This window comes from Acanthopagrus latus, chromosome 18, assembly GCF_904848185.1.
Source record: "Acanthopagrus latus isolate v.2019 chromosome 18, fAcaLat1.1, whole genome shotgun sequence".
Lineage (NCBI taxonomy): Eukaryota > Metazoa > Chordata > Actinopteri > Spariformes > Sparidae > Acanthopagrus > Acanthopagrus latus.
The window spans coordinates 24,769,860-24,794,672 of NC_051056.1; the positions used below are offsets into that span (position 1 = coordinate 24,769,860).

General features: G+C 40.9%; 2 protein-coding genes across 9 annotated transcripts in view; both read left to right on the forward strand.

The window, feature by feature from the left end:
* Positions 1-309: 309 nt before the first annotated feature.
* On the forward strand, positions 310-5,999 carry rbmx (RNA binding motif protein X-linked). 3 transcript variants are annotated; one of them, XR_005071075.1, is made up of 10 exons: positions 439-718; positions 819-938; positions 1,455-1,561; positions 1,645-1,810; positions 1,937-2,077; positions 2,284-2,401; positions 2,809-2,937; positions 3,020-3,111; positions 5,445-5,538; positions 5,868-5,999. XR_005071075.1 is itself a non-coding variant. In XM_037076760.1 (9 exons), the coding sequence occupies exons 2-9, from the start codon at positions 830-832 to the stop codon at positions 4,188-4,190; spliced, it is 1,179 nt and encodes a 392-aa protein (XP_036932655.1). In that variant the 5' UTR covers positions 310-432; positions 819-829; the 3' UTR covers positions 4,191-4,495. The 3 variants fall into 3 exon arrangements, 2 of the variants coding, with proteins under 2 accessions (XP_036932655.1, XP_036932654.1); XM_037076760.1 differs by lacking the exons at positions 439-718; positions 5,445-5,538; positions 5,868-5,999 and adding exons at positions 310-432; positions 3,874-4,495; XM_037076759.1 differs by lacking the exons at positions 5,445-5,538; positions 5,868-5,999 and adding an exon at positions 3,874-4,495.
* A 208-nt stretch (positions 6,000-6,207) lies between these two features.
* arhgef6 (Rac/Cdc42 guanine nucleotide exchange factor (GEF) 6) overlaps positions 6,208-24,813 on the forward strand; it is a 29,154-nt gene continuing 10,548 nt past the window's right edge. For 3 of the 6 annotated variants that reach the window (XM_037076805.1, XM_037076806.1, XM_037076807.1), the window contains exons 1-12: positions 6,795-6,959; positions 9,301-9,384; positions 11,486-11,570; positions 14,419-14,540; positions 15,123-15,327; positions 15,744-15,796; positions 16,193-16,287; positions 16,516-16,611; positions 17,433-17,555; positions 20,162-20,300; positions 20,599-20,658; positions 23,919-24,065. In XM_037076805.1, coding sequence (XP_036932700.1) covers positions 6,795-6,959; positions 9,301-9,384; positions 11,486-11,570; positions 14,419-14,540; positions 15,123-15,327; positions 15,744-15,796; positions 16,193-16,287; positions 16,516-16,611; positions 17,433-17,555; positions 20,162-20,300; positions 20,599-20,658; positions 23,919-24,065 — 1,374 coding nt within the window. Of the gene's footprint in view, positions 6,960-7,429; positions 7,452-8,907; positions 9,062-9,300; positions 9,385-11,485; positions 11,571-14,418; positions 14,541-15,122; positions 15,328-15,743; positions 15,797-16,192; positions 16,288-16,515; positions 16,612-17,432; positions 17,556-20,161; positions 20,301-20,598; positions 20,659-23,918; positions 24,066-24,813 lie in introns of those variants that run through there. The other 3 variants (XM_037076804.1, XM_037076809.1, XM_037076808.1) reach the window with 3 other exon arrangements.

Below are 24,813 nucleotides of genomic sequence, written 5' to 3' on the forward strand. Positions count from 1 at the left end.
CTTGAGACTTACAGAGCAGTGTTTCCTGTGTTGTAACTGTGGTGGCAGGAGGTACATTTTGGTATTCAGTCCACATCCACTCCTGTTGGTCCTAGATTGCTTCTAATGGTATTCTTAATTGTAGCACAGTCATATTTTGATTTTTTTGTTATTTAAATTACAATATTTATTTTCTTAATTTAGTTGTGGTGGTAATGGTCTTACTGTCGTGTTCCAGCACTCCTAAACGAATGTAGAGGGAACACATTTTTATAAATAATCATAGAGGATGTTTAAATAGAGGACTGTTTCTAATGTGTGCATGGCACAGTTCTATCTATAGATGTTCACGTCTCTTCTGTAAATGTAACGTCGTTCCCGGCCCTGACCTGTAGGTGGCAGTGTTTCACTCTGGGGCGTCTGGTCTGCCGGAAACAGAACGAGAAGAAGAAGGTAGGGAGTAGAAAAACTGTCGTTAACGTATCCTGCACAAAGCAGCGGCAAAGTGCCGTGTGGTAGTAGTCAGCTGCGTGGCTGCATATTTAATATAACAGCTGTAGTGTTTTTTTTTTTTTTTTTTAGGTTTTTAAAGTAGGGCATTTGTGCAACTTGAGCTCCCGCTCCCATTAGTGGCGTGAATCGTTGCTAACTAGCGTTAGCCAAGTAACTAGCAACAGCCGTTGGCACGTTTATCGCCATTTTGCGCATTCAACAGCAAAAGACTTTCTCCAGCAGCAAGGTAATCGTCACAGAAATGGCTGGATACTGAGGGCGTCTCACCTTGTTTTCGCAAATGCGCATAGTGCCAACAATTGTATACGGCTGTTATATTGTTGCAGGCTCTTGAAACATGGCAGAGGCAGACCGACCAGGGAAGCTCTTCATCGGTGGACTGAACACCGAGACCACCGAGAAGGCCCTGGAGCAGTACTTCAGCAAATATGGGAGGATTGTCGAAGGTGCGAATGGGTCCACTGTTGGCCTTTGTATTTTCTCTATTCGTACCGTTGGATAAAATGTTTTAAGATGGCGTTAAAAAATGCATGCAATGTCCGTTATCTTTTTTATAACTGATACCGGCTGTTAGCTCAACGCATTCCAGATGTGATTCAGAGAACTTGCGTTACTGCAGTTGCTAAGGCATCAAATATCAGTTTTCACAGTTACTTACGGACCTTGAATTGCATTAAGGATCAATTCCGGTTGTATTTATTTTTAATATGAAATGTATAAAGCATGTTTTGTTGTTTTATACAAACTATTGCATATTTATCAGTCTGTGAGCTACCCTCATTGTCAGTGTTAGAAACAACTTCATTTTGCAGCAGGACATAGGAAAACTTTTACATCCTAAAGGCTACCCACTGGTGGAATTTTAAACTGTTGCAATATAGGGTTGTAGACAGCAGTCTTATCAATTTAGGCAATCAATCACATAATACATGTTCTCTCCTCGCTCTGATTCCTCATTTCAGTTCTCTTGATGAAGGACCGTGAGACAAACAAATCACGAGGCTTCGCTTTTGTTACATTTGAAAGTCCAGCTGACGCAAAAGATGCTGCACGGGAGATGAATGGAAAGGTAAAGACTATCTTCAGCTGGCAAAAATATCTCCTGCAAATTTGACTGATGTCAGGATTTTAATAGTAACTCCTCTGCCACAGTCTCTTGATGGCAAGCCCATCAAAGTGGAGCAAGCTACAAAGCCTCAGTTTGAGAGCGGTGGCAGACGAGGACCCCCACCCATGCATTCCCGCAGTCGTGGTCCACCCAGAGGCCCCCGTGGTTCTAGGGGAGGTCCTGGTGGTATGAGGGGTCCACCATCCAGAGGTAAAGTATTCTGTAATTTGACTTTGTAAAATAAGAATTCATGTAATAGTAAGATGTTTACTAAAGTGTTTCTGTGATGTGTCATTTTAGTTCAGTCTGCTAATCTCTGGGTTTATCTGTTTAAAGACTACTATGATTCAGGAAATGGAGAACCCTACTTCAAAGGGATGTCATCCAGAGGTCCTCCTCCAATGAAGAGAGGACCCCCAGTTCGTAACGGAGGTCCCCCACCCAAGAGGTCTGCCCCATCTGGACCCATGAGTAGACGTAAGTGTGAATGATGTTGCATGTATTTACAATTTTAAATAAACCTGGAGATGTGCAAGTGGCTGGATACCCACAAATCTTTTTCTTTTAACTTGGAAGTGTAGACTTCAACAGATTTCACTCGTCGTATGTGTGGCCGGCTGTGTGTGTCTCAGGGTTATTTGGTGACTAATGCACAGTTTGTTGTTATTTTTTTTATATTTCAGCCCCCATGTCAAGGGACAGGGATCCCTATGGACCACCCCCTCCTCGCAGAGACTCAATGATATCCAGAAGGGATGATTATCCATCACCAAGAGATGACCATTACAACTCAAAAGACAGGTAGGTCGTTTTAGAGTTTGCTGAGTTTTAAAAGTATTTCAACAACTGACATCTTTACAATGTTCTGCTAAATGCAAACTGACAAAAGTTAGATTGACTTATTCGAAATGAAACAAATAAATTGGGTTTATAAAGAATTACTTTAATCCTGTTTCTACTGCTTAAAATATCAGTCTGATCTTGTCTTACTTTGACAACACAAGGGCAGTTGAGAAGATTAATCTCTAACAGTATTCAAGTTAACTTGAGTGGAAAAAAAGTAAATGCATAGATCCAAAGTAGAAAAATGTTTAAAACATTAAAAATGAATGTATTGTAATTGTGATAATTTTAACAATTTTTGTCACTTGTAAATAAGTCATACATCATTGTTCTGACTCTCTAGTTAAATGTGCTGTCGTTCACAGCTACTCCAGTCGAGATTACAATTCCAGAGATTCGCGGGACTATGGTCCTCCTCCCAGAGATTATTCATACAGAGAATACAGCAACTCCAGTTCCAGAGATGATTATGGCTCAATGTCAAGAGGATACAGGTGAGTAAGGGTTGATCAAAAGGATAAAAACTGAGATTGGATTTCATATGGTCCTCAACTAATGATTGTTCATATCATTTAGTGACCGCGATAGTTACGGCGGAGGCCGGGAACCCAGAAGCTACATGGACCGTCCAAGTGGTGGCTCCTACAGAGATTCTTATGATGGTTACGGTAAGATGTGACTCCCATTAGTACAAGATCTGACTCCCATGGCACACGGAAGAGCTGCAGAAATAACCAGCCAGATCAAAGCATTGACTACCGTCATCTCCGGTCACAAGATGCTGCAGTTTTCCCTCCCCAAAGGAAACCGCATTTGCTGCAGCACTGTCCTGCAATCCATGTTGCATATTTTCAATGCTATCAAAAATATATACCCATTTGGCTTCTCAGAGGAAACACGAAATTCTATTGTGACCACATCAGTCCATATTGCTGTTGCTTTCAGCAAAAGAATCAATGTATGTGGCAATAACATGCAGAACATATAATGAACCCCAGAGAGTTGACAATCATAAGGAACCCCCCAAAAGTCCGTGGAAACGTCCGTTGACCACTCACTATGTGTTGCCTAGCAAAGCTCTCCCTCAAGGAGTAATGTTCAAAAATCCATCAAGACAACTCTGAAAACCTCGTCCTTACCTGCAGATCTAACACTCGGAGCTCTAAAAGGAAATGGCTACTCAGATCAATGGCATGCTGAAATGGGTAACACTGCCCAACTTTTCCCAGTGCTTGGATATGTTACTGCCCGTACCAACCAAATATCCTTGTTAAATTTAAGATCAATTCCTTAATGGGACATTTAAACATGTCAACCATTTATATTTATTTGTCACAGAATAACTTCTATTGGCAAAAAATGAGCACTTGATAGTGCAGGAAAATGTGTCAATTGAACCTTGCCAATTACCTGACCCATTGACCCTGCAGGTAACTCTCGCAGCGCCCCACCTTCACGGGGCCCTCCACCATCCTATGGTGGGAGCAGTGGAAGCAGTCGTTACGATGACTATGGCAGCAGTTCCCGGGATGGCTATGGCAGTCGTGACAGTTACCCCAGCAGTCGGAGTGACCAATATCCACCTAGCCGTGGTGAGCGAATGGGCAGACAGGAAAGGGGCCCAGCTCCCCCTGTCGAGAGAGGCTACCCTCCTCGTGATTCGTACAGCAGCTCAAGTCGCGGAGGGCCACGTGGTGGCCGTGGTGGCAATCGGCCCGATAGAGGAATGGCTCGCAGCAGATACTGAACTGGACTTGGAAACCACATTAAAGCAAACGTCAGTCGCCGTGCACAGTTAACAAGTGTTTTGAAAGAAATTTGACACACAAACTAGCCATGTCTCAGTCTGTGGAATATAAACCTTAGCTTTGAACTGTATCTTGACTTTCCCAGTTTTTTTATGTGTAAAAGTTTTTGTTTTTTTAGTCTTGCTCATGTAACAGTACAGTTACCAAGTGAGTGTTAGTTTTTGTACATTCAGTGCTGTTGAGATCTGCAATGCCCTATAAGTCTGGCTTTCCTACTCTAATAAAGCTTTTAGTTGTACCTTGACCACTGCTCATCGATTTTCATCGACCAGGACAAGAGACGCTTCCATGAATGTTGAGTAACAACTTGATCTCCTTTTTACAAAGTTTTCTGTGAAGCTTAGGTCTGCTCATGATATATAAATAATCGAGTGACTTGAGTTCGATCTTAACACAAATGTGTCATCAACTGGACACTACTGTTTTCAAGCGTTAGGCAAATGTCACTGTCAAAATGTTCCAATGTAGTTTCCTTGGAAATGGATCCATCACCCTAGAGCCATTTGATGGCATGCAACGGCAAAACCAAAGGCAACAACAACCAAATGCAACTCGACTGGTAGTCAACAGCTGGTAAGCAAAGCAAACCTCTTTGTTTCTCATTGTAAATGAGTTTCTCATTGTCCTGTATTGCAATCTCCTCTCGAAGGGGGGTGACATTCAAGACAACTTTTGCCTCGGAGGAGAAAAAAGGAGGTCAACTGAATATCCCCTTTTCATTGTTGTCCGTTTTCATGAGCTAAAATTGTCCAAAGTGCAGCAACCTCAAGAAGTTCCGTCCCCTTTCAGCAATGAAGGTTTAACAGCCATTTTACCAACTGAGCCCTCAAAACGAACCTTTTTGTCCAACGAATCGTCCAATCTCAGTAAAATGATTGGCAGCAGCGCATTTTTTTTAAATTCATGGGTAAAGATATCTAGGTTTTTTTTTAAGACACTTTTCTTGTTAAAGAAAAATTAAAAGCCATTTTTAAATAAGAGCCATTTCTCAATATCAAAATATTTTCCACAAGCATGCCGCTTCCCACAATGGAGACCTCTGGAAGAACACCATCATCCTAACTGCCAAACTGGACTCAATCACTGAAGCGAATTCTCAGTCGGACCGAGGACTACAGAAATGATTTTCAGATGTTTTCGTGAATACATGAATAAGAGAAGGGCATGATATTAATATTCTGTTGTCATTGCAGGATGAACAACCCTCTAAAGCAACTGCCCTTGCAACTTACCTGAACTGTGTCCTCAAGTTATTGGACCCAGTGAAATCACAGCGCACCAGTGCGGGTATGTCAACCAGAACTATATTTTCACCATACTGTATTTCATATTTTAATTACAATCAGTCAATTTTAGTGGAATTAATGCTGAAGGGTTTCTTGGTTGAACCAGTGCTTCAATTTAGATTTGTCAGTTTTCATTTCTAAGTATAGGGAAAAAATAAAGTGAGTCATGCATGAAGTGGCATGGTTACAAAATTAGTTGTTGTAATTTGTAAGTTTTAGGTTCTTTCTCAGAAACTTTGGAAATGCAAAATGACCAATGTTGTGATGTGATGGATCCATATGGCTGTAGTTGATGTGTTACAAGTTATTTTTTTGTGCGTTGTCTTTCAGATGCTTCTGTCGAGAGTGCAGGTTGATTCGTTTCTTCAAGTGGAAATCGGTGTGGAAAGCGGACAGAGCGCAAGCTGAGGATCTACTTAAATTATCATTTTGTGGCGTTTTGCAATAAAGACTAGAAAAAGATGTTTGTTGTTGGCTCAGTTTTCTCAATCTTCTAAATATGAATGCTTCTGGCACGATTCTTCAGTGAACGGTTTGCTTCTGATTTTTAAAATGGGGTTGAGGTGTTAGCTACCTGGCTCTAATTGTTTCAAATGAAATTAAGAACTTTTACAAAGGTGATAAATAAGCACATAACCCTGATTTGCTTTCACCTTTCTTTATTTTAAGATCTGTTGACGGAATCATGATGCTCTTCTGCAGATAGCCCATCTCAGTCAACGTAAATCATTTGAGTTGGCAGCATTAATCATACAGTTTTTAATGCTGTACCAGAAAAACCAAGGCTGTGTTTCATCTGGCTCATTTACAAGACTTTGCTGGTGAATCCAAGCACACCACATGTCAGCCCTACTGATCACATACCATAAAGTGAGTCATGCATTTGTCTCTTGCAAAATATGCTGATGCACATCAGATATCAGTTCCCTGTTACTGGAGCTTCCTGATCCTTAATGCGTTTTAACCTGTACTGTAACATGAGATAAAATGCCCTCAGCCAGCAGCATGTGCTACTTTGCACAGAAAAAAAAAAAAAACTCCTTGTATTGTTGAGGTGCCTGTTTGCCAGTAGGGGTGATCATCAGTTTTGCGTATAGAAACAGCGTCGTCCTTCCCCCCACCGCCTCTTTTTTTAACTTCTAGCAGAAGTGCGGATGTGAGTTGCATATTGATACGGAACAGGCCGCCAGTTTTTTTTTTTTTTTTCTTCTTCCCTGAAGCAATGCTTGCTTAGGCAATGATCATTTTTCTGGAGCTATGAATTCAGAGGAGCAGACGGTAACGTGGTTGATATCTCTGGGAGTGCTCAGCTCGCCGAAAAAGAATATAGCGGACCCGGAGGAGTTCCTGAAAACGTCGCTGAAGGATGGGGTCGTGCTGTGCAAGCTCACGGAGCGGCTCGTACCTGGCTTCACTCCCAAGGTGAGTTGTTGGTTTAAGTTAAGTCAACAAGCGCCGAATGGTCGACGAGCTCCCGGTGGAAAGGAAGGGAGGGGTTTTCATTAAAACTGACACAGGCGAGAAGTTCTCCCCGGCAGCAGGCCCTTTCGTGTCTGTACGCTCCCAGCTCTCCAGAAGCCATGAAGTTTTAATAACCTCCTGTTTTAGCACCGCAACGTATCGCATCGAGTTACCAGCCGCAATTTGGTCTCGTTTTTCGCACAGTGGGATTTCAAGATGCGGTTTCCTGCGAAGCGAGGAAATGTTCCGCATTTTTGTATACGAGTTGAGTTGGTGTGAACACCCACCAAAACAGGACACAAAAAATCGGCAGGGAAGTAAAGAGTGTGGCACGGAACACAAGAGCGTACACCATTTTGGATGGCGGGACATGAAGCGGGGTGACTCCGCGGGGCTCGCCGCTTTCCGACAACTTTTCTCGGATGTGCTTGGTGGACGCTTGGTGGTGTTGAGGTTAGTTATGGAGATGAGAAAGTTGATAATGATAAACAACAGTTGCAAAGACGGTTCGTCACTTCCTCCTGTGCGGCTCGGCTCTTCCCGGTGCGACCTCCCCTTCAGAGAGAAAGAACAGAAGGTTAGCATGCAACTGGAAGCAGCCTACCAAAATAAAACCGGAAGTGGCCACTTCTCTCTTTTATACCTGCCTCAGGATTCAAGATGTTTATTTTCACCCCGGTACACTCACTCATAATAACAATAATAATAATAATAATAATAATAATAATAATAATAATAATAATAATAATAATAGTAATTAAACTATATGCAGAAATAATATGGACTGCTGGGATAAGGTGCATGCGTATATACTATCTTTGCATCTATGTATATAAGACTTGAATATGATTACAGAATATAAGGGCAACATGGATGTATTGCTGTGCAAATATAACAAGTATTGAAGGTGCAGCAGCCATGGTGGCAGTAAGATGCATGGTGCACATTCACTTGTTTATTGCACCGATAGCTGGATTGCCTTGTTTGTCGAGGAGTGTTATGGCCTGAAGAAAAAGCTGTTCCTCAGTCTGCTGGTGTGTGATCTTCGTGTCCTGTGTCTCCTCCTTGAGGGCAGCAGGCAGTGAGGTTGAGTGGGGTCCTTTGTTAAAAATTCCAGAGTGAACAGATGTTTCTTAACACATAAAAAAGGACAAGAGAAAATAGAATGTGGTACAAAATAAGAAAACAAAGAGAGGAAAAAAAAAGCCCAAAGGAAATAACATTATGTGCAAAAAAGAGCACATTAGGTCTTCATTAAACGTGCACTATGCTATGGAAAAGATTAAAATGTATAAAACAAAATGTATGCCCACACAAATTAGTTAAACAAAATCTTTGTTTTCGTGGCCTAAACTGAAAAAACAAACTGGACAACTCCATTTGATACTGTTTTACTTTGTTTACATTTGACAGACCCTGTCACCTCTCTAGTTTGTATTGTTGCCTCATTAATGTTGTCAGAGTTGGAATGTCATCTCCAAAACTACGTAGTGCTTGTTTAATGACAGGGATTTGATATAAAGTGGGATGTCACTATAATAACGTGAGGTGGGGTTTTTAAACATTTAGCCTTAACAGTAATTAAGAATATAAATAGCCAAGATTATGAAAACACTGAACATAAAGTCTAGTTTTGATTATTTTGTTAAGATGTCACAGATAATAATGATATTATGATCTCAGACAGCCATTGTTGTGATTTATTTAGTTAACCATTCCACTAATTGTTCCCAGAATAACAGGGAATTCAACACACATTTTACAGAAGACAGTTGCAAAGCCAAATCTAAATTGGAAGGGTAGAAATCAAAGTGTGGACTAAACAACAAACAAACAAACAAACAAACAAACAAACAAACAAACTCATCCTTCATATTAATTTTCGACCGTTGTGACACAGCCGTTGGTCTGACTTTTATTTTGAAAGGTCGTGAAGTTAGCGGATGTTGTGCTTGATTCCGGCTGCTTTGACGTGTGTGTGTGTATGTGTGAGTGTGTGTGGCGTTAGTGGTTATGTATGCGTGAAGGAGACGCAGGAAGAATCCACAGTTATTTTAATAACTGTAGGTAACAACATTTCGGACCGCTACAACAATGTTTGTACTACTTTAGGCGCTTTTCCGCCGGACGGAACTGAAAGGTAGCGTCGGCGCTAGCTTAGTGCCTGTGTCAGATGTCTATCTGTCAGACTAACCCGAGAGCTCTGTGTTTATATATTTATTTCCTCTCTGTGTTTGTGTGTGTGTGTGTGTGTGTGTGTGTGTGTGTGTGTGTGTGTGTGTGTGTGTGTGTGTGTGTTCAGTACTGCCAGGATCCGAGGACCGAAGCCGACTGCATTTCCAACATCAAGGAGTTTTTACGAGGATGCTCGTCCCTGAAAGTAGAGGTAAGTTGCTCTGTTTACGTCAAGTTTCATGCACAGACGTGTGTTGTTTTTGACATGGTCTGATCTCCCTCTGTCATCATCTCCTCCCTCAGCCCACTGCAGCTCATAGAAGAGACTTAAAAGGTCCTTCTTGTAAGAAAAGTCGATTTTTAGGATTTGTTATTGACGCTTTTGGGATTGTAGGACTGGTCGGTCAGCATCCCTGTGCGTCAGTATTGCACGAGTTGAGGAATGAGACCGAAAAAAATCCACTTTTCTTTCCAATTAGGACCTTTTTAAAACTCCCTCTTGCTCAATGTTTGATGTACTTACCCTGCTTGCACATGTTTCCCTCACACGTCCATGCTGTCAGTCACTCCCACTTGCCAGACAGGAAGAGGGCCTTTATGACTAGTGGCTCAGTTTTCAAATGGCCACAAGTTAGTTTTCATCAGTGTTTACTTCCTCTTAATTTTCCCTTTCTCTTTTGTGCTGCCACTTTGAGTGTGTCGATGCAGGTTGGAAACGCTCCTCAGCATACGTTGTGTGACCTCAGTGCTGAATCTGAAAAAGACGTTTCTAACATTGGACAGGGACAAATCATTGGCAGATGTTGGGAGTTTTCTCCGACTCTGTACCAGCCTGTTTGTGACCGCCGCACTGGACAGTAATTTCTTCCCCCGGCTTTATAAATAATCCTTTTCTGGTCTTGAATCACATCACTTGGTTTTCTTTAAACAGCTAATTGAGTCAGCGAGCCCGGCTCGCTGCAAAGTCAAGTGGTTCAGTCGTCCTGCCCAGCTGGCTTGTAATGTCTGGGAGGTCCCCTTTGCTTTTATCCACCAAGCCTTCCCTCAGCCCATAATTAGACCTTCTGCGGCCAGCCAGTAGCTCATGGGCAGGAGTTTTTTGGAGAGCCACTGTCAAATGTATCAGTCAGGGGATGTCTGTGGCGCTACAGCGAGCCCTACCCATCCTTTGGTCAGTGATGTGATCATGGTTAGAACTTTTTGTCTCTCTTTTTTTTTTCTTTTTTTTCTTTTGCCGTTGCATATAGTGCCCATTTTGTCCTGTGACTGCACAAAGAGAGCAGTCATGCTGCTTTCACTTCTGCCCTGAGATGCAGAAAGAGGAAGCACCAATTAAAGCTCAAACCCTGTGATTTTTTTTTTTTTCCAGTAAGATTATTTATATGATCAACTTTAATGCACTACTACAGTTCTTCAGAGCAACATGATTTCAAAACATGACTCATTGAAAATAAGGGCCCTGACCGTGGTCTAGATTTCAATACTGGCAATGTTATCACTGATCAAGGTCGATACTGTGATGTAAGACCTATTTACTGTTGTTTCATCAATGCAAATGGATTTTTCCAGTATTTCCTACTTTACTAACCACACGGTACAAAATCATTATGCATAAACAGTAATGTGTGTTTGAGTGGTTACATGAGGAAAAGCATTTTGCGCAAATCTTGGTGGTCATGTCGAGGCTGAGGCTGACCTCACACCTATACGCGTGTCATCGCACTTGCGTTCAATCTGAATGATGTTCTACACAACTCGTAGTCAAGGGCTGTTCTCCTCAAACTCTATATTTAAGATGTTTTATTTAAAATGTGAAACCTTATCTGCTGGAGGAAAGCAGATAGCTGTCTGAGAAGGAGTGAGCAAGCAGTGTGACTGTGTGTGTGTGTGTGTGTGTGTGTGTGTGTGTGTGTGTGTGTGTGTTTGTGACACAGAGCATTGATGTGTGCACAGCGAATCGCAAATGAGTCTGGCACTGTCTGTTTTATTACAAACCACTCGGTCACAAAATATGGGTCAGGCTCAACATGTCAGTTTTTATCGCTGTCTTGTTATAGGCTTATTCAAATCCCTGTGTGTGTTACACTGTGTGTGTGTATGTGTCTTTGTATTGTTTCTGCTGCAGTCTAAAATGAACGTCTCTCTCTCTCTCGCTCTCTCTCTCCCTCTCTCCCTGTATTCATTTGGTTAGCAAGTATTCCTGCTCGTATCTGAGCAATCGGTAGAAAAAGTTTTAATTTTGACTTCTAACTGATTCCAGGTTATGTGAACAGATCGTCTAATAGCATCTTCTCTGTTCCTTTTCCATCCAGGGGTTTGAACCAGAGTGTTTATACACTGGCGAGAATTTTGGGAAAGTGCTGACCACTTTGCTGGCAGTCAACTTTGCCACACAAGGTAAGAGTTTTGCAGTATCTTTCTGTAGCCTACCTCTCTGAAAGGGTGGGAAAGCAGTGAGTAGTGGCGCTGCAACTTTCTTGATTATTCAAGTAGTTGTTTGGTCCAAAAATTTTCAGAAAATGATAAAAAATGATGATCTGAGCTTCTCAGAATCCACACTCATGTGTTGTTTTGTCTGCAACCTAACCAGATACCAGAAAATATTCACATTTAACAAGGTAGACTGAAAATAGTTACCGATTAATTTACTGGTGGTTGCAGCTCTCTTGGGAAGTAATCTCAGTTTTGCTGTAGTTACATATTAGCAGTGGCCTCTTGTATGTGCTATGATGGTGGACTTTTTTTTTTACAGACATTATCCTCACAATTCGGGTGTGTTACCACAGGGCAGCTGGCATGGCAGTGTGTGTTTGTGTCATGCTGGGTGCCATGTTTACTCATGTGCATCCATAGCTTGATGCACCCTGAATATTATCCTCATCCTTATCGCTCATTTCACGTGGGTGTTATTAACGTTTCAGTTCGGCTCAGATTGTAGCAGAACTCACAATGTGACTGAATATGAGTGCATCGCTTTTAGACACACTCATACATCTCTCCTCCCCCTCAAGTTCATTTCTACAATAAGGACGCAGCACAAAACGGTTCGCAGTGCAGCAGCCCCACAGCAGTTTAGGGCTAATCGCTTCACTCAAGAGTCCTCTTTTGGGGGTACTGAAGAGGTAATACAAGTCTCCTTCCAGTTTCCAGCCCACAGCAGGCGGAATTATCTAGTCAGCGTGTTTAGACCAATCTGCCCTCTGCATGCTTTATAGTAATTGCATAACGTTTCAGGCTATTTGAAAATGTGTCTTGATGACATTCCTGTATATAAACAGTGTGGCGGGATATGTGCATTAGATTGTGCCAGAAGGACAGTGATGATAGAAGGTGTCATTAGTACTGCGGCTGATTTCCGTTGCTTTTGATTCATTGATTAGTCTTAAAATGTCAAAAATTGTGAAAAATGGCCTCTGCAGTTTGCCAGAGGTGTCATCTTCACAGTGTCTGTTTTGTGTGACTAAAAGGACAAAACCTTGATGCTATTTTGTCTGCCACCAGGCAACAAATCTCATTGGAAAATGAAGATTTAGTCAGTCTGGTACCATTTTTGCATGCTTTCATTTCTCCATAATACTAAATGAATGATTGAACTCCATGTTTTGTCCTGTGTGACAGCTGCAACGACAGTATAACAACTTTGAAACATTTAGACTTGGGTTCAATCAAGTAATGTCTGTCTTCTGACCCATCAATTAATGGCTTATTGCTATAACACCATATGATATTACCCTCTTTTGGTTTCAGGTTACACTATCTATGCCTTTGTTAATGCACAATCAATCTCTTGGGTGCACTTAAATGGAAAGGAGGATGTGTGCCCCAGTGTGAGATGTGGAAGCCTCTGTCAGCGCTGGGCTCTGCTTGATATGCAAATCTTTTATAGGCTGGCTGTGCCCAGCAGCTGTTCTCCCAATCTTCAAAAGTGGAATTGATTTGAAGTGGATTTGTCACAAGTTAGTTGATACGATCAAACACAAGTAGCGTCTCCGTTTTTAATTGTGATGCTCTTCCAATCTCAGCTTTGCTTTGGCCTTCTGCATGTCTTTGCACAGCAATCTTGTTTGTGTAGGGTAACTGCTTTTGGACGTTGGCTGCATGCAAACATAACAGTGGTAACCACAGGGCTGAGCTGACAGACGGGCTTGTTAAGCTTCGCGGTGTGTGTGTGAGGAGTGGCATGTGGAAGCCATGAACCCCACCTGCAGTACATGTGGACCTTCCCACTGGTGAGGCCTCAGTGCGATGCACCCTGGGGTCTCAGCACATGGAAATCCGTGGGGAATCTGAAACCATTTTCCATCTCATCAGACATTGCATACATTCTAGATGATCTACTGATAAAACAGGATTACAGAAGAAGTGTTGCCATAGCACATTTTGTTGCCTGTAAGCGACAGTGCACCCAAGCATTTGTCTATTTTTTTAGCTTCAGAGTTTAACTCTAAGGCCAGTGGTTCACCCCTTATTATTTTTATTCTTTCTTTAATTTGCACACAGATGATACAGTGGACCTGGCCCGCATCCAGTTGGCATCCAACATGGAGTCTTCGCATAGTGTGTTGTTGCTTGTTAGTCCATAAGAGGTTGCAGGGCTGCCATGTGTCACTTTTAAAGTGCTTTCTGGCAACACAATTGATACCTCTGTCAGTGCATCTCAAGGGCTGCACTCGCTCTGCAGGACAGCTGGCAGCTACTGACCCTAAATCACCGCTGGTCTGCTGCAGTGGCTCGGTGATGCCACTGTAGAGGGGTTGGCTGGCGGGAACATAAATTAGATTTTCTGCATTTCACAGTCAACAGCTTTTGTCAAATGTGTGCCAATTAGTCACACTGATCGTATGTGCTGAAACAACCCACTGGCTGATCGAATACAAGTGATCACTGTACATATTTATATTATAATCTTAAGGCTATGTGTTTGTTGCATTTTTGCAGCAGCTTGATCTCATTTGGGAGCTGTGTGCCAGTTTTGGTTAAATCAAATCATTCTGTCAGGCATTGTAAATGTGTAGCCTGTGTGGGAGCGTATTTCCTGTCCTGGGGCTGTGCAGAGCAATAGACCATACGTACATGAATTATCATCAAGTTATCAGCCCGCAAACTATGTGCACCTGTGACAACTGTGATGATGGTGATGATGGTGCCGATGATGTGTGTTTGTTCTATTCACCTGATGAGAACAAAATCAAGGAGACACAATTTAACAGGCTCTCCGTATTTCTTTTTATTTGTGTTTCCGAAGACTGTTCTGCTGAGAGGTCATGTTCGCAGTCGGGTGCTCCGTCTCCTAGTCAGTCGACGTCTTCACACACGCTCTCCTCCGCCAAATCCAAAGGCTCTCTGCGCAGGCAATCCAAATCTGTGGTATGGTCTTCTCTATGTATATATATCTACATTCTCTGCCTTTCTGTCATTGTCTCACTTGACATGCGTCACCCCAGTTTGATTTTCCACATTTTGCTCACATTAAATGATTCCATTCATCATATCATTTAGCAGTTGTTTATCCCAGATGACTGCACATTAGATTTCCTTGCACTGTGAATTGTTGCAAATAATTATGTTAAGAGAAGCTTTATGCAAAGTTATGACCAGATTTTAAAGCAAAATGTGCAGGTCTAAGATTTGGTGATTATTTTTTGCATTGCATAAATGTACATGCGTTATGGTAACCAATTGATTAATTAGTGGTTTATAAAATTTGCAAAATGCGTAAAGTTAAGTCTTTAGATTGCATCTTTTGTTATAAATGACAAGAAAAAGCAGCAAATGTATGATATTTTTTCTTGGCTAATGATTGTTCAGTTATCAGCATAGTTTGCAATTTTACTTGTGATCTACTAGTCAGTTTATTGAGTAATCATTGCAGCTTTACAAGCGCACAGATCTTTTAGCTTATTTGTGCTTGTGCTGTTGCCGACCGTTTCTTGACAACCTCTCTCACAGGAGATGTCTGAGAACGGTGGAGGCGGGCAGCAGATGGTGAAGGCCCGCTACAACTTCAAGCAGAACAATGAAGACGAACTGTCATTCAATAAAGGCGACACGATCCTCGTGACGCGGCAGGAGGAGGGAGGCTGGTGGGAGGGAACGCTCAACGGCAAGACGGGCTGGTTCCCCAGTAACTACGTCCGGGAGATCAAAGCCTGTGGTGAGTTGGGCCATTATAGAGTATGATGTTCCAGAAAGAGGTTGTAAAACGATTTTGAATGGTCTAGGATATTGTAATTTGCATTTAACGCCATATTTTCAGTCAGTCATGTTGCAAAGAAGGCAGTGATTGAGTTTATGGCATGACAGTTTTGACATAATTTGTGTTCCATCACATCAAAACTAATCCACACTACACTTGCTGAAGAGAATATCAGATCTGAATGCTGAAGACTAGAAATAAAGATTAAACAGTTGTAACTGGTGTAGGTCACTGAAGAGTTGACCTGGATTTTCCTTCTAGACAAAAATAGACATTATTTGGTTGGATGTTAAAAACCCTGAACTACTTTTGAAACTGGTTATTTAAAAAATATTTTTGAGCACTCCAAACCTTGATGCATATGTCCTCTACAGAAAAACCAGTGTCTCCTAAAGGAACTCAGTTGACCAAAAACTACTACAGTGTGGTAAGTGAAAATTACTTTGGTCACTTTACCTAAATGTGTGTTTTCATCAAGAACTTAATACTACTTACAGCAGGTATTCATACATTCAAACTGAATTTGTCAGACTTGGCTGTATGAGGTTTTTTTTTCCCATTTTGTTTATGTTTGGTTTTTTTTCACGTTAACAAATACAAGTTATTTCTCCAAGTGAAATTACTCTATCAGCAAAACATTACTTTGTTAATCCCCTTTTACAGTGATCTTAAGTCAACCAAAGTGCTGATGAAGGCAAAAATGATCCAGACGTTCCAGTTTCTGCCCATTATTTTTTTTTAGTGGAGTGTTTTGCCTTTAGGAAATACTGTGCTCCCCTGCAGTCTGACAACATTTGGTATTCTGTGTGTGCTGCTGTTGCAGGTGGTTCAGGACATCTTGGAACATGAGCGGGAGTTTGTCAAAGAATTACAAACAGTGCTGACTTGTTATCTTCGACCCCTGCAAGCCAGCGACAAGTAAGAGCAATGACAAGAAGATGTGACTGATCCATTAAGAGAAATCATTGAAGGCAGAGGGCATTTTAGATCCCCAGAGAAATGTCTTTGCTTAACTTGGGAAAATGACTTTCTCAGAAATAAGTCAAAAGCCCTACATTTACTAAAATCATAATTGATTGTAATGATTCTTTTATCATCCATGTTGTAGTTATCATCTCCACTCATGCTAAATATATGTATACTTAGGGTGAGCAGTGCAGACAGCACCACCTTGTGTGGGAACCTGGAGGAGATCCTCACCTTCCAGCAGGGTCTGTGTGTGGCTTTGGAGGAGTGCACCAAGTAAGTCATGCTGGACACGGACCTCCATTGAATGTTCTGTAATAACGGTCCCAGTGGAGAGTTAATTATTCGACCACAGTATACACTGTCCTACATAATATATATTGCATTGCAAGTGTTCCACTGAGCATACTTTACTTGATTATATTTTTGCGATCACTTCCTTCCTCTTCGGCATCTCTTCCTCTTCGTTTCTTCACGGTATGAAATGAAACTCACATACGAATACTCTGAATTAGGTTGTCCATTATGGTGACCATGCAGCCCAAAATGAGTAACGTCAGCCCAATAACAATACTATCCTTGCACACATCAGTTTGAAAAGTCTGCATGTCTTTTGGTGCATTCATGGAGGGTTAGGTAACTCAACAACACATCCACAACTGCTAGAAACAAATGGCTGCCTTTGGGAGAAGGAAAATGCATTCTTCCATCTAGAATGTTCGGTATGCTTCGGAAAAATGGCCAGTAGCAATGTGAAGCGAGAACAGTCTAAAAATAGACCCCACATTCTTCAAATAATTTTTTAAACTATGTCATTTCAGCTTGAGGCATTAAAATGACTCAAGTGTGTCTCAAATTCAGTTAAAGGATCTAAATGTGTTTTGGTTTTGTGGGGTAAATCTGAGAAAACGGTGTCAGAGACTTGTGTTCTGAAGGGTTTCGAAAGAACAAGAATGGTCATGTATACTACATTCTCTGTCAGATTGCTGTTCAGTTGTTGGGTAATGATTCAATATATCATCATGACAGTTTTTGTCTCTTTCCATATTTCTCCTCTCTCCCCAACCTTCTTTCTTCTCTCTTTTCTCCTCTGTCAGAGTCTCCGAGGCCCAGCAGCGAGTGGCAGGCTGCTATTTAAACCTGATGTGTCAGATCAAGGCGCTGTACTTGGCTTACTGTTCCAGCCACCCTTCAGCTGTTTGCATCCTCACTGACCACAGGTGAGCCCCAGCCATCAAATCATGAAGGGATACTAAGAATTGGGATAAATAGTGCAAATTTATAGCCCTGCTGTCCCATGACAGCTGTGATAGTTAATCTAGCCTCAATTTCAGAGGGAGGTTCTCAGGCATTTGATTGACTTTAAAGCTGCTGTAAGCGTTGTTGTCATTTAAGCCTTGTGGTCATTTAACATCCCATCTGCTTGAACGTTAGCAATACCCTCTGTGCTCTCTATATGTCACCACATGAACATGCAGCGGTAATCACCAGACGGCAGTTAACCGGAGGATCCTGCTCTCTGCACGTTCACGAGCAGACAGGACCGCCTCGTCGAGGAGTTCTCTGTCCTGATTGGTCAAAGTTGGCAGGGATACCAGAAACTAACTTGTCTTTTTTAAAATTTTATATATATATTTATTTGTAAAGAACATTAAACAGATCAAATGCAATTTAAAGATCATTACAAGGGATTGATAAAAGGTAGGCTATAAAAACATTTCTTTATAGACTAATGCACACAAAAATACACAAGGCACCCCAAAAAAAGTTCATTGAAAAAGACATCAATAAAAAATGTAATAAACAGGTGTAATTAAAGAATGAAATGAAATTATAATTAAAGAATAAAATGAAAAATAAAATGGATAATAATGACCAATGGTAAAATTCTGATTGAATAAAGAACAACAGCACAAAGTATTTTAAGGTGCATGTGTATGTATTTTAAAAAAATGAACTAAAATAACCAAAATAATGTGAAGAAATAACCGTTTTGATGCTATGTCAAAGAGGTCTATGTATTTTGTTTCAGCAATATTTACTGAAGTTAGCGTGCTAAGCAGCTAGCCCCGGGCCTGAAAACCTTTTTTGTCCAAGCGGTCCAAAGCTGATGTGCAAACACTAAAGATCCAGCTAGCTGAGTGCCTAACTGAGCTAACAGGCTAATAGTTACTACAGTCATGGATGTACAAACAGAATAGAGATAAGAGAAGTTAGCAGTTACTCTGATGATATGCTGTACCTTTTTGTTGGGGTGGCTAATTCTCACGTATTGCACCTTCAAACGAAACGGTCTGAGAAGTTAAAATCTATTATTACATACTTGAGGGGGTCAAAAGTAAAGAAGGTTTGGAAGTGTAAATATAACCGCCAGGCTTCGTTCACCCAGTAATTATTTTCTTATGCTTGAGGAAGGCGTTTTCATGGTGAACGTAATGTGATTTCTGAAGCTGCTTCATGCCAATTTCTGTTGATGAGCTGTAGTTACACTTTGAACCACCAGGTGTCATGCTCCCCATCTGTAAATGACCAAGAGGCTAAACTGGGCCTGAGCTGTTGCAGAGTCCCCGTGTGCTCAAAGTTTCCTACAGTCATGTTACCAACAAAAAAAAAAAGAGAGAAAAAGATCATTCTCTAAGTGAATTGACCTGCTGTTATGAATCTGTATCAATCACCATCGATGTGAAGTGGTAAAATCCCAGTGTTGTAGTTAAAAGGATACTTTGTTGAATAATGGCGAAGTCGTTTGTCTGGTTTTTCATTGTGAGCTGAAGACGAAGTTGAATTACACACACAGGAAGCTGACTGTTGACAGGATATATGAAGTTGTGGTTATGTTGACAGGCGAGCAAGACTCGTTTTTCACAGTAAGCACATTTGCACCTCAGTTTCAGGGGCCTTTTTTGTGAAATTCACATTTACCCATTGTTACCTGGTAGTGCTGCTAAAGGACTATTTTTATAAGTCATGGAAACTCATGAATGGCGTTACTTTCAGAGCACACTTTCAGGTCTGCGGCAAAGTGATTGTGTCGCAGTCCAGTTGCAGAACATTTTGCAAAATTCGCTGACCTAATTTCTGCTGCCTTTTTCGCTAATGGTTAACACCAGTACAGCTGCCTGGGGTCTTTTCTCACATATAGCACAGGTGTGACATACTGCATGGTTTTATGATGCATTATTTGTGATCTTTACAGTGAAAAGTGTTGACATATGAGACCCACTTTCCATGCATTATATAGAAATATGATATTGAATCTATACCACAGAAATGAATCACTTTGTGTGCTAAACATTTTGCCATACTTGCTTGCCATGCATTTTAGCTCTAAGCGCATCTAAATTCCTTTAGCACAGATAAATGTTTCATAAGTTACTCTATTGCAGTAAAAAAGGAAAATCAGAAAATTGACTGATTTAAAACTATAATTGTTTGCAAATTATTTGAATCCCAGTTCTACTATGTGTGAACAATCTGCAGTCACGGACATATTTAGTTAAAATAATCCACTTTATTTCGAAATAAGCACTCAGTTTATTTACTTATAGTAATTTCTTCTTTCATTAGAAAGCTGTATTTTTTTTTAAGTGTCTTTGAACCTCGATCGCAACAATTAATTCACAGTTATCTTTAGTTCATCCCAGTAAAGTGATCAAAAAAATCTGCTCGTGTCATGTAGATGAATTACACGACACTGGTGACAACAACTCCAATGATTCCCGGCTACTTCCTTTTGTTTTTCTTTTGATTGAGAGTCCCCTAGCTGCAAAAAATTACATACTGTGCATTTAACTGTGTATCGTTATTATTTGTGTGTATTTAACAGTGAGGAGCTCGGCAAGTTCATGGAGAGCCAGGGAGCCAGTACTTCAGGGATATTGACCCTGACCACCAGTCTCAGTAAGCCCTTCATGAGGCTGGACAAGTACCCCACGCTGCTGCAGGAGCTGGAGAGACATGTGGAGGTAAAGGAGAAAAAAACATAAAAATATATAGAGTGGTATTATAATAATAATATGTAATTATAATATATGTCTTTTAAAAAAAAAAGGGAAATTAATTTTGTTGATTTACCCTCAAGAAATAAATGAACATTAATGAAAGCCAGTGTATGAAACAAGTCTTAATCTCTCCCACTCTCTGACTTCCTTCGTGTATCACAGCATGCCCTGTATGGACATTTATCGCACGTTGACATTTAGCGTTCTCAGGCTCAATATGAACTATATGGTCGTACTGATGTGTTGTATATTCTCACCACAGGAAGCCCACCCTGACTATGCTGACATTGTGAAAGCAACCGCAGCATTTAGAAGCCTAGTGGTAAGTTTGGGACAACCAGGGCGCTCCGCATGCTTCATCTAGCCTCAAACTGTGTCACCTATCGTTATTCTCTTTTCGGGGATTAGGCCTCTTCTTTTCTATCGGCTTTGAACAAGTTCGACTGTAACGACCTCTCGTAGCAGTTCTTGATTATTGGATTGTCAGTCCACTGACAAAATCCCTCTCCACCGGAGATCAGAAGAAGAACTCATCACTTTCTCGACACAGACAGCTGGAAAGCCTTTTGGAATGATAATTAATACTTAGTAGGGCAAATCCACCACAAACGGATTCACATATTACTCAACACAAGATGCTCAAGCTGCTTAACAAACATAACTGTTACTAGTTATTTTCATCATTACTTTTACTTATTTCACTTTTATTTTTATTCTCTCAATTCTTTTTCTGCAGTATTTTCATGTGTTGGTTTTTCATTACAGCCATTGTTTCCCCCAACTCACCGTTTTGTTTTTTTCTTTTGTTTTTTTTTTTTTTTATTTATCGCCCCCCACTTTGATTATTGATTTCTGTTGCTCCATCTGCCTTTCTGTTCACCTGTTTATCATATATGTCTCAGTCTTTGTCTGCATGTCAATCACTGCTCCTGTCTGTGTACATTACAAGTCTTGGTGGTCTTGGGTTTGGTGGGTGTGAACTGAGAGGCCGGAAGAGGATGAGCTGTACGGAAACGAGGGGGAAGGGATAGGGTCGGAGTAGCGATCTCACCGTTGGAGGAGGAAAAAGGGTATTTAGAAGCCTAGTGGTAAATTTGTAACATCTAGAATCACAGTCAGAAATAATTTATTGATCCTGTGGGGGGTAATTGCCTCAGGGAGCTCTGTATGCTTAAACAATCCTTGAAATCCATTTATCGTCTTTGTTAGTCTCACTGGGGATTCTTTTTATCATTTTACTGAGCAAGGCTGAGTTTAACGACCTGCAAGCATGCCAGTTTTAATTACTGGATTATCAACCCACTGGATTGATTTATTTATACCTCCAAACTACAAACACTGTTTTGTGTAAAAGGTTAAGATGTGGCTTAAGGTGACACAGATAAGATTTTGAGATTTTGTGCCATTTTTGCATCCATTACTTCTTCTTTCAGACCAGTGAAAAGAAGAAAAATGTCCCTATTACATGTTTAGTTTATTTTAATTCAGATTTCTGTTGTTGACATTTAATGGAAAGCAGTATTATTGTATTTAAACTCACAGTTTCTGAAAACTCGTTATTAATAGAATAAATGTTATAGTGTAAATAACCAACTGGGGAAGTTTCATTATCAGTTTGCAGTATCTGTTAAAATTAAAATGTTGGAAATCTGTTGCACTGTTCTCTGAAGGTTCATCACACTGTAAAATAACTTTATATTTACCATTTATAAATTTTGGTTAATTAAACCTCAGTTAGTAGTTATTTGACTGTTATCACTAAGATATAAAATTACCAAATAAATGGCTTATTAAGGCATTTTATTGTTAAGAGTGACAAAACTGTTTAGTAAAGTTTACTGAACTATAAATTTACCTTTTTAGTGATGAAGGTTATTTATAAGTTTCGGTTTATTTTTGTTTTCTCATGATGTCACCTTTTGTTGTCATGGGCTACACACGAACATATAACACAACGTAGTACTTCACAATCAAGCACACGTCTGTTGAGAGGAAAAAAAGAAAACATCAACGAGAGGCCCTGAGCACTTTCCCAGCTGCATGCTTCGTGATCGCGTCGTTCCTACAGTGGGTGTGAACTGAAGAGTTGGATAAGAAATGAGCAACCGCATCGGTGCCTGAGCGAACACCGCTCTGAGACACAGTTTCCCCGGTGTAGCACAGAGTTCCTAGTAAGAATAGAGGAGGTGACTCACACGTCTCTTCAGCGGGGCTGCACAGGAAAGCGGGAAAAAAAAAACATCACACACCCCAGACTTGTGCAATTTGCAAGTCTCATTTTTCTTAAAGTGTTTTGAATGTGTGGTCGGGTGGGCAGGCACTCAAGAAATGCCAGGTGCATCTCATCTGCAGCACTCCGTCTACATAGTCTAATTTTGTTTTACCATGCAGGGGAAAATTATACATGTTGCATTGTCATTTTTCCTGTTTGAAGAGGGAGAGCCCCTGCCAATCACCTGAAAATGTTCTACTTTGTTGCAGGTTACCCCAAATACCTCTGACACAGAAGTAAAAATAGAGCGTTGAATACACAGTGAACGGTGAAGTTCATGGTTGTGCCTTCCCAAGCTTTATCCATTGCAGTTCTCAATACTCAGAATTTCTAGAAGGCAAGAAGCCAATTTTTTCAACAGAATGATTCAGTAAAATATCACGACTACTTTCAACAGTAATAGGAACTAATTAGGGCCCGACCAGGTTTCGACCTGCGAGATCCCTATTGTTTTTCGAATGACGTTTTTTTTTGTACCAAATGATCGCATTTTTCACTGCCTCACCATGCCCCAAAACTAACCAAACTTGGACTGTATGTCACACCTGCCGAAAAATATCAGTCTATTGTCGTCCTCAATTTTCACCACTAGGTGGTGCTATAATCAACAAAAGTGCCTTTTGGCTTATAACTCACATGTACTTTGTCGCACATTTAAAAACCTTATATCTAAGCGTTCACTGAATTGTACTGAATGTCCTGATGTAGACCACGCCCATTTCCACCTACCGTTCTTTCTTTTTCGTTTATGCAAATTCGCGAAATGTCACAAACCTACTTTTTCGAACTCCTCCCAGGCGATTTCACACATTTGCACACAGCATCTATGGACTCTCCTGACAAAAAGTTATTAAAAGAATGTGGATTTGGCCCCAGTAAGCCCCGCAGCCCCTCAGGGGGAAACGGAAAGTAGCATCTGTGGACAAAACTTTCACTTATGTTACACCTGGTGGCGCGGTCCATTTTGATGCTTCGCCATGAAATCATCAACACATTATAACTTCCACATACAATCTGCCATCTACTCCAAATTGCTCAAACGTGTAGAGGGTCTTGCCCAGAATACATCTACACAGCATGCTCCGATGCGCGTGGACTGCAAGGGCCCGTTCATCGCTGCTTGCAGCTTTAATTGCATATTGATATTGTGGAATTTGGACCAAGGCTCTTCTGAAAAACCTAAATCTAGGAGTGGGTCATCAATAGCAAAGTTATTTCAGCATTATCCCAATGCAGCTGTGTGTATCTCAACGAGTTTTGAAAAAAATGTTGTCATTCCCCTTGACTGATGTGTGTATGTGTGTTTTTAGACACAGTGCCAGGATCTGCGGAAGCGCAAGAACCTGGAGCTGCAGATCTTGTCTGAACCAGTGCGGGCCTGGGAGGGAGACAGCATGAAGAGCCTGGGACATGTGGCCTACATGTCTCAGGTCCACGTGAAAAATGGGTCCAGTGAGGTGAGAGACATGTCCAAGGTGACCAGAACTAACATCAGATTGTTAGATTATTTTCCTTCTAATTGTTGACATTTGGCTGTCTTGGTTTCCTTGTTGGAGGAAATGAAGCCTACTAGATATTTTTCCTGCTCTACTATAACGAAAACTAGTGTTTTTAACTTTAATCTTCAAATTTAGCCAACCTATCAATCCATTAACAATTCAAGAAATACGCACTAATGTTTATGTTATCTCTCTTAAGTCCGGCCTGCAAGCCTTCATGTTTTGTTCTGTGATGCATGTATTGTTTGACGCCGGTAAGCAGATGGGATGAAGTGTGAACGACACCTCGAGTGCTCTAGATTTGTTTGACTAATGCAAAGTCTCATTATTACAGTTTAGAGGAAGCACTGATGTTTACTTAAATTCCGATAAACCCAGAAGCGCACCGTTAGTCGAAAGTGTCTTAAAGTGTTCTTGAGTATCCATAAACAAAAATGTGTGCTTAAATCTGTCCCCCTTTTACTAACTCAGTGTTCCCTCAAGTGTGAAAACAGAAACTTAAAGTAGGCCGTGCCCGCCCTGAAAAGTCACTTCCTCAGTCTTGTGTGGTTTCTGTGTAGGGGTCGTCTTTGAGTCGGTGGTTGGAAGAAATCACCAGATAAGCACATCTATCACTGTCGACCACTTTCCAACCACTATATCGTTACCAAAACTGTTTGTAACTCCAGATTCAGATTTTTCCTATCACTTACCAAGCAACCACATT

Coding starts and splice junctions, on each gene's coding strand:
- rbmx (XM_037076760.1), top strand. CDS start 830: ATGGCAGAGGCAGACCGACCAGGGAAGCTCTTCATCGGTGGACTGAAC. Junction 2,402..2,808: donor CATTACAACTCAAAAGACAG/GTAGGTCGTTTT, acceptor TGTCGTTCACAG/CTACTCCAGTCGAGATTACA. Junction 3,112..3,873: donor AGATTCTTATGATGGTTACG/GTAAGATGTGAC, acceptor TTGACCCTGCAG/GTAACTCTCGCAGCGCCCCA.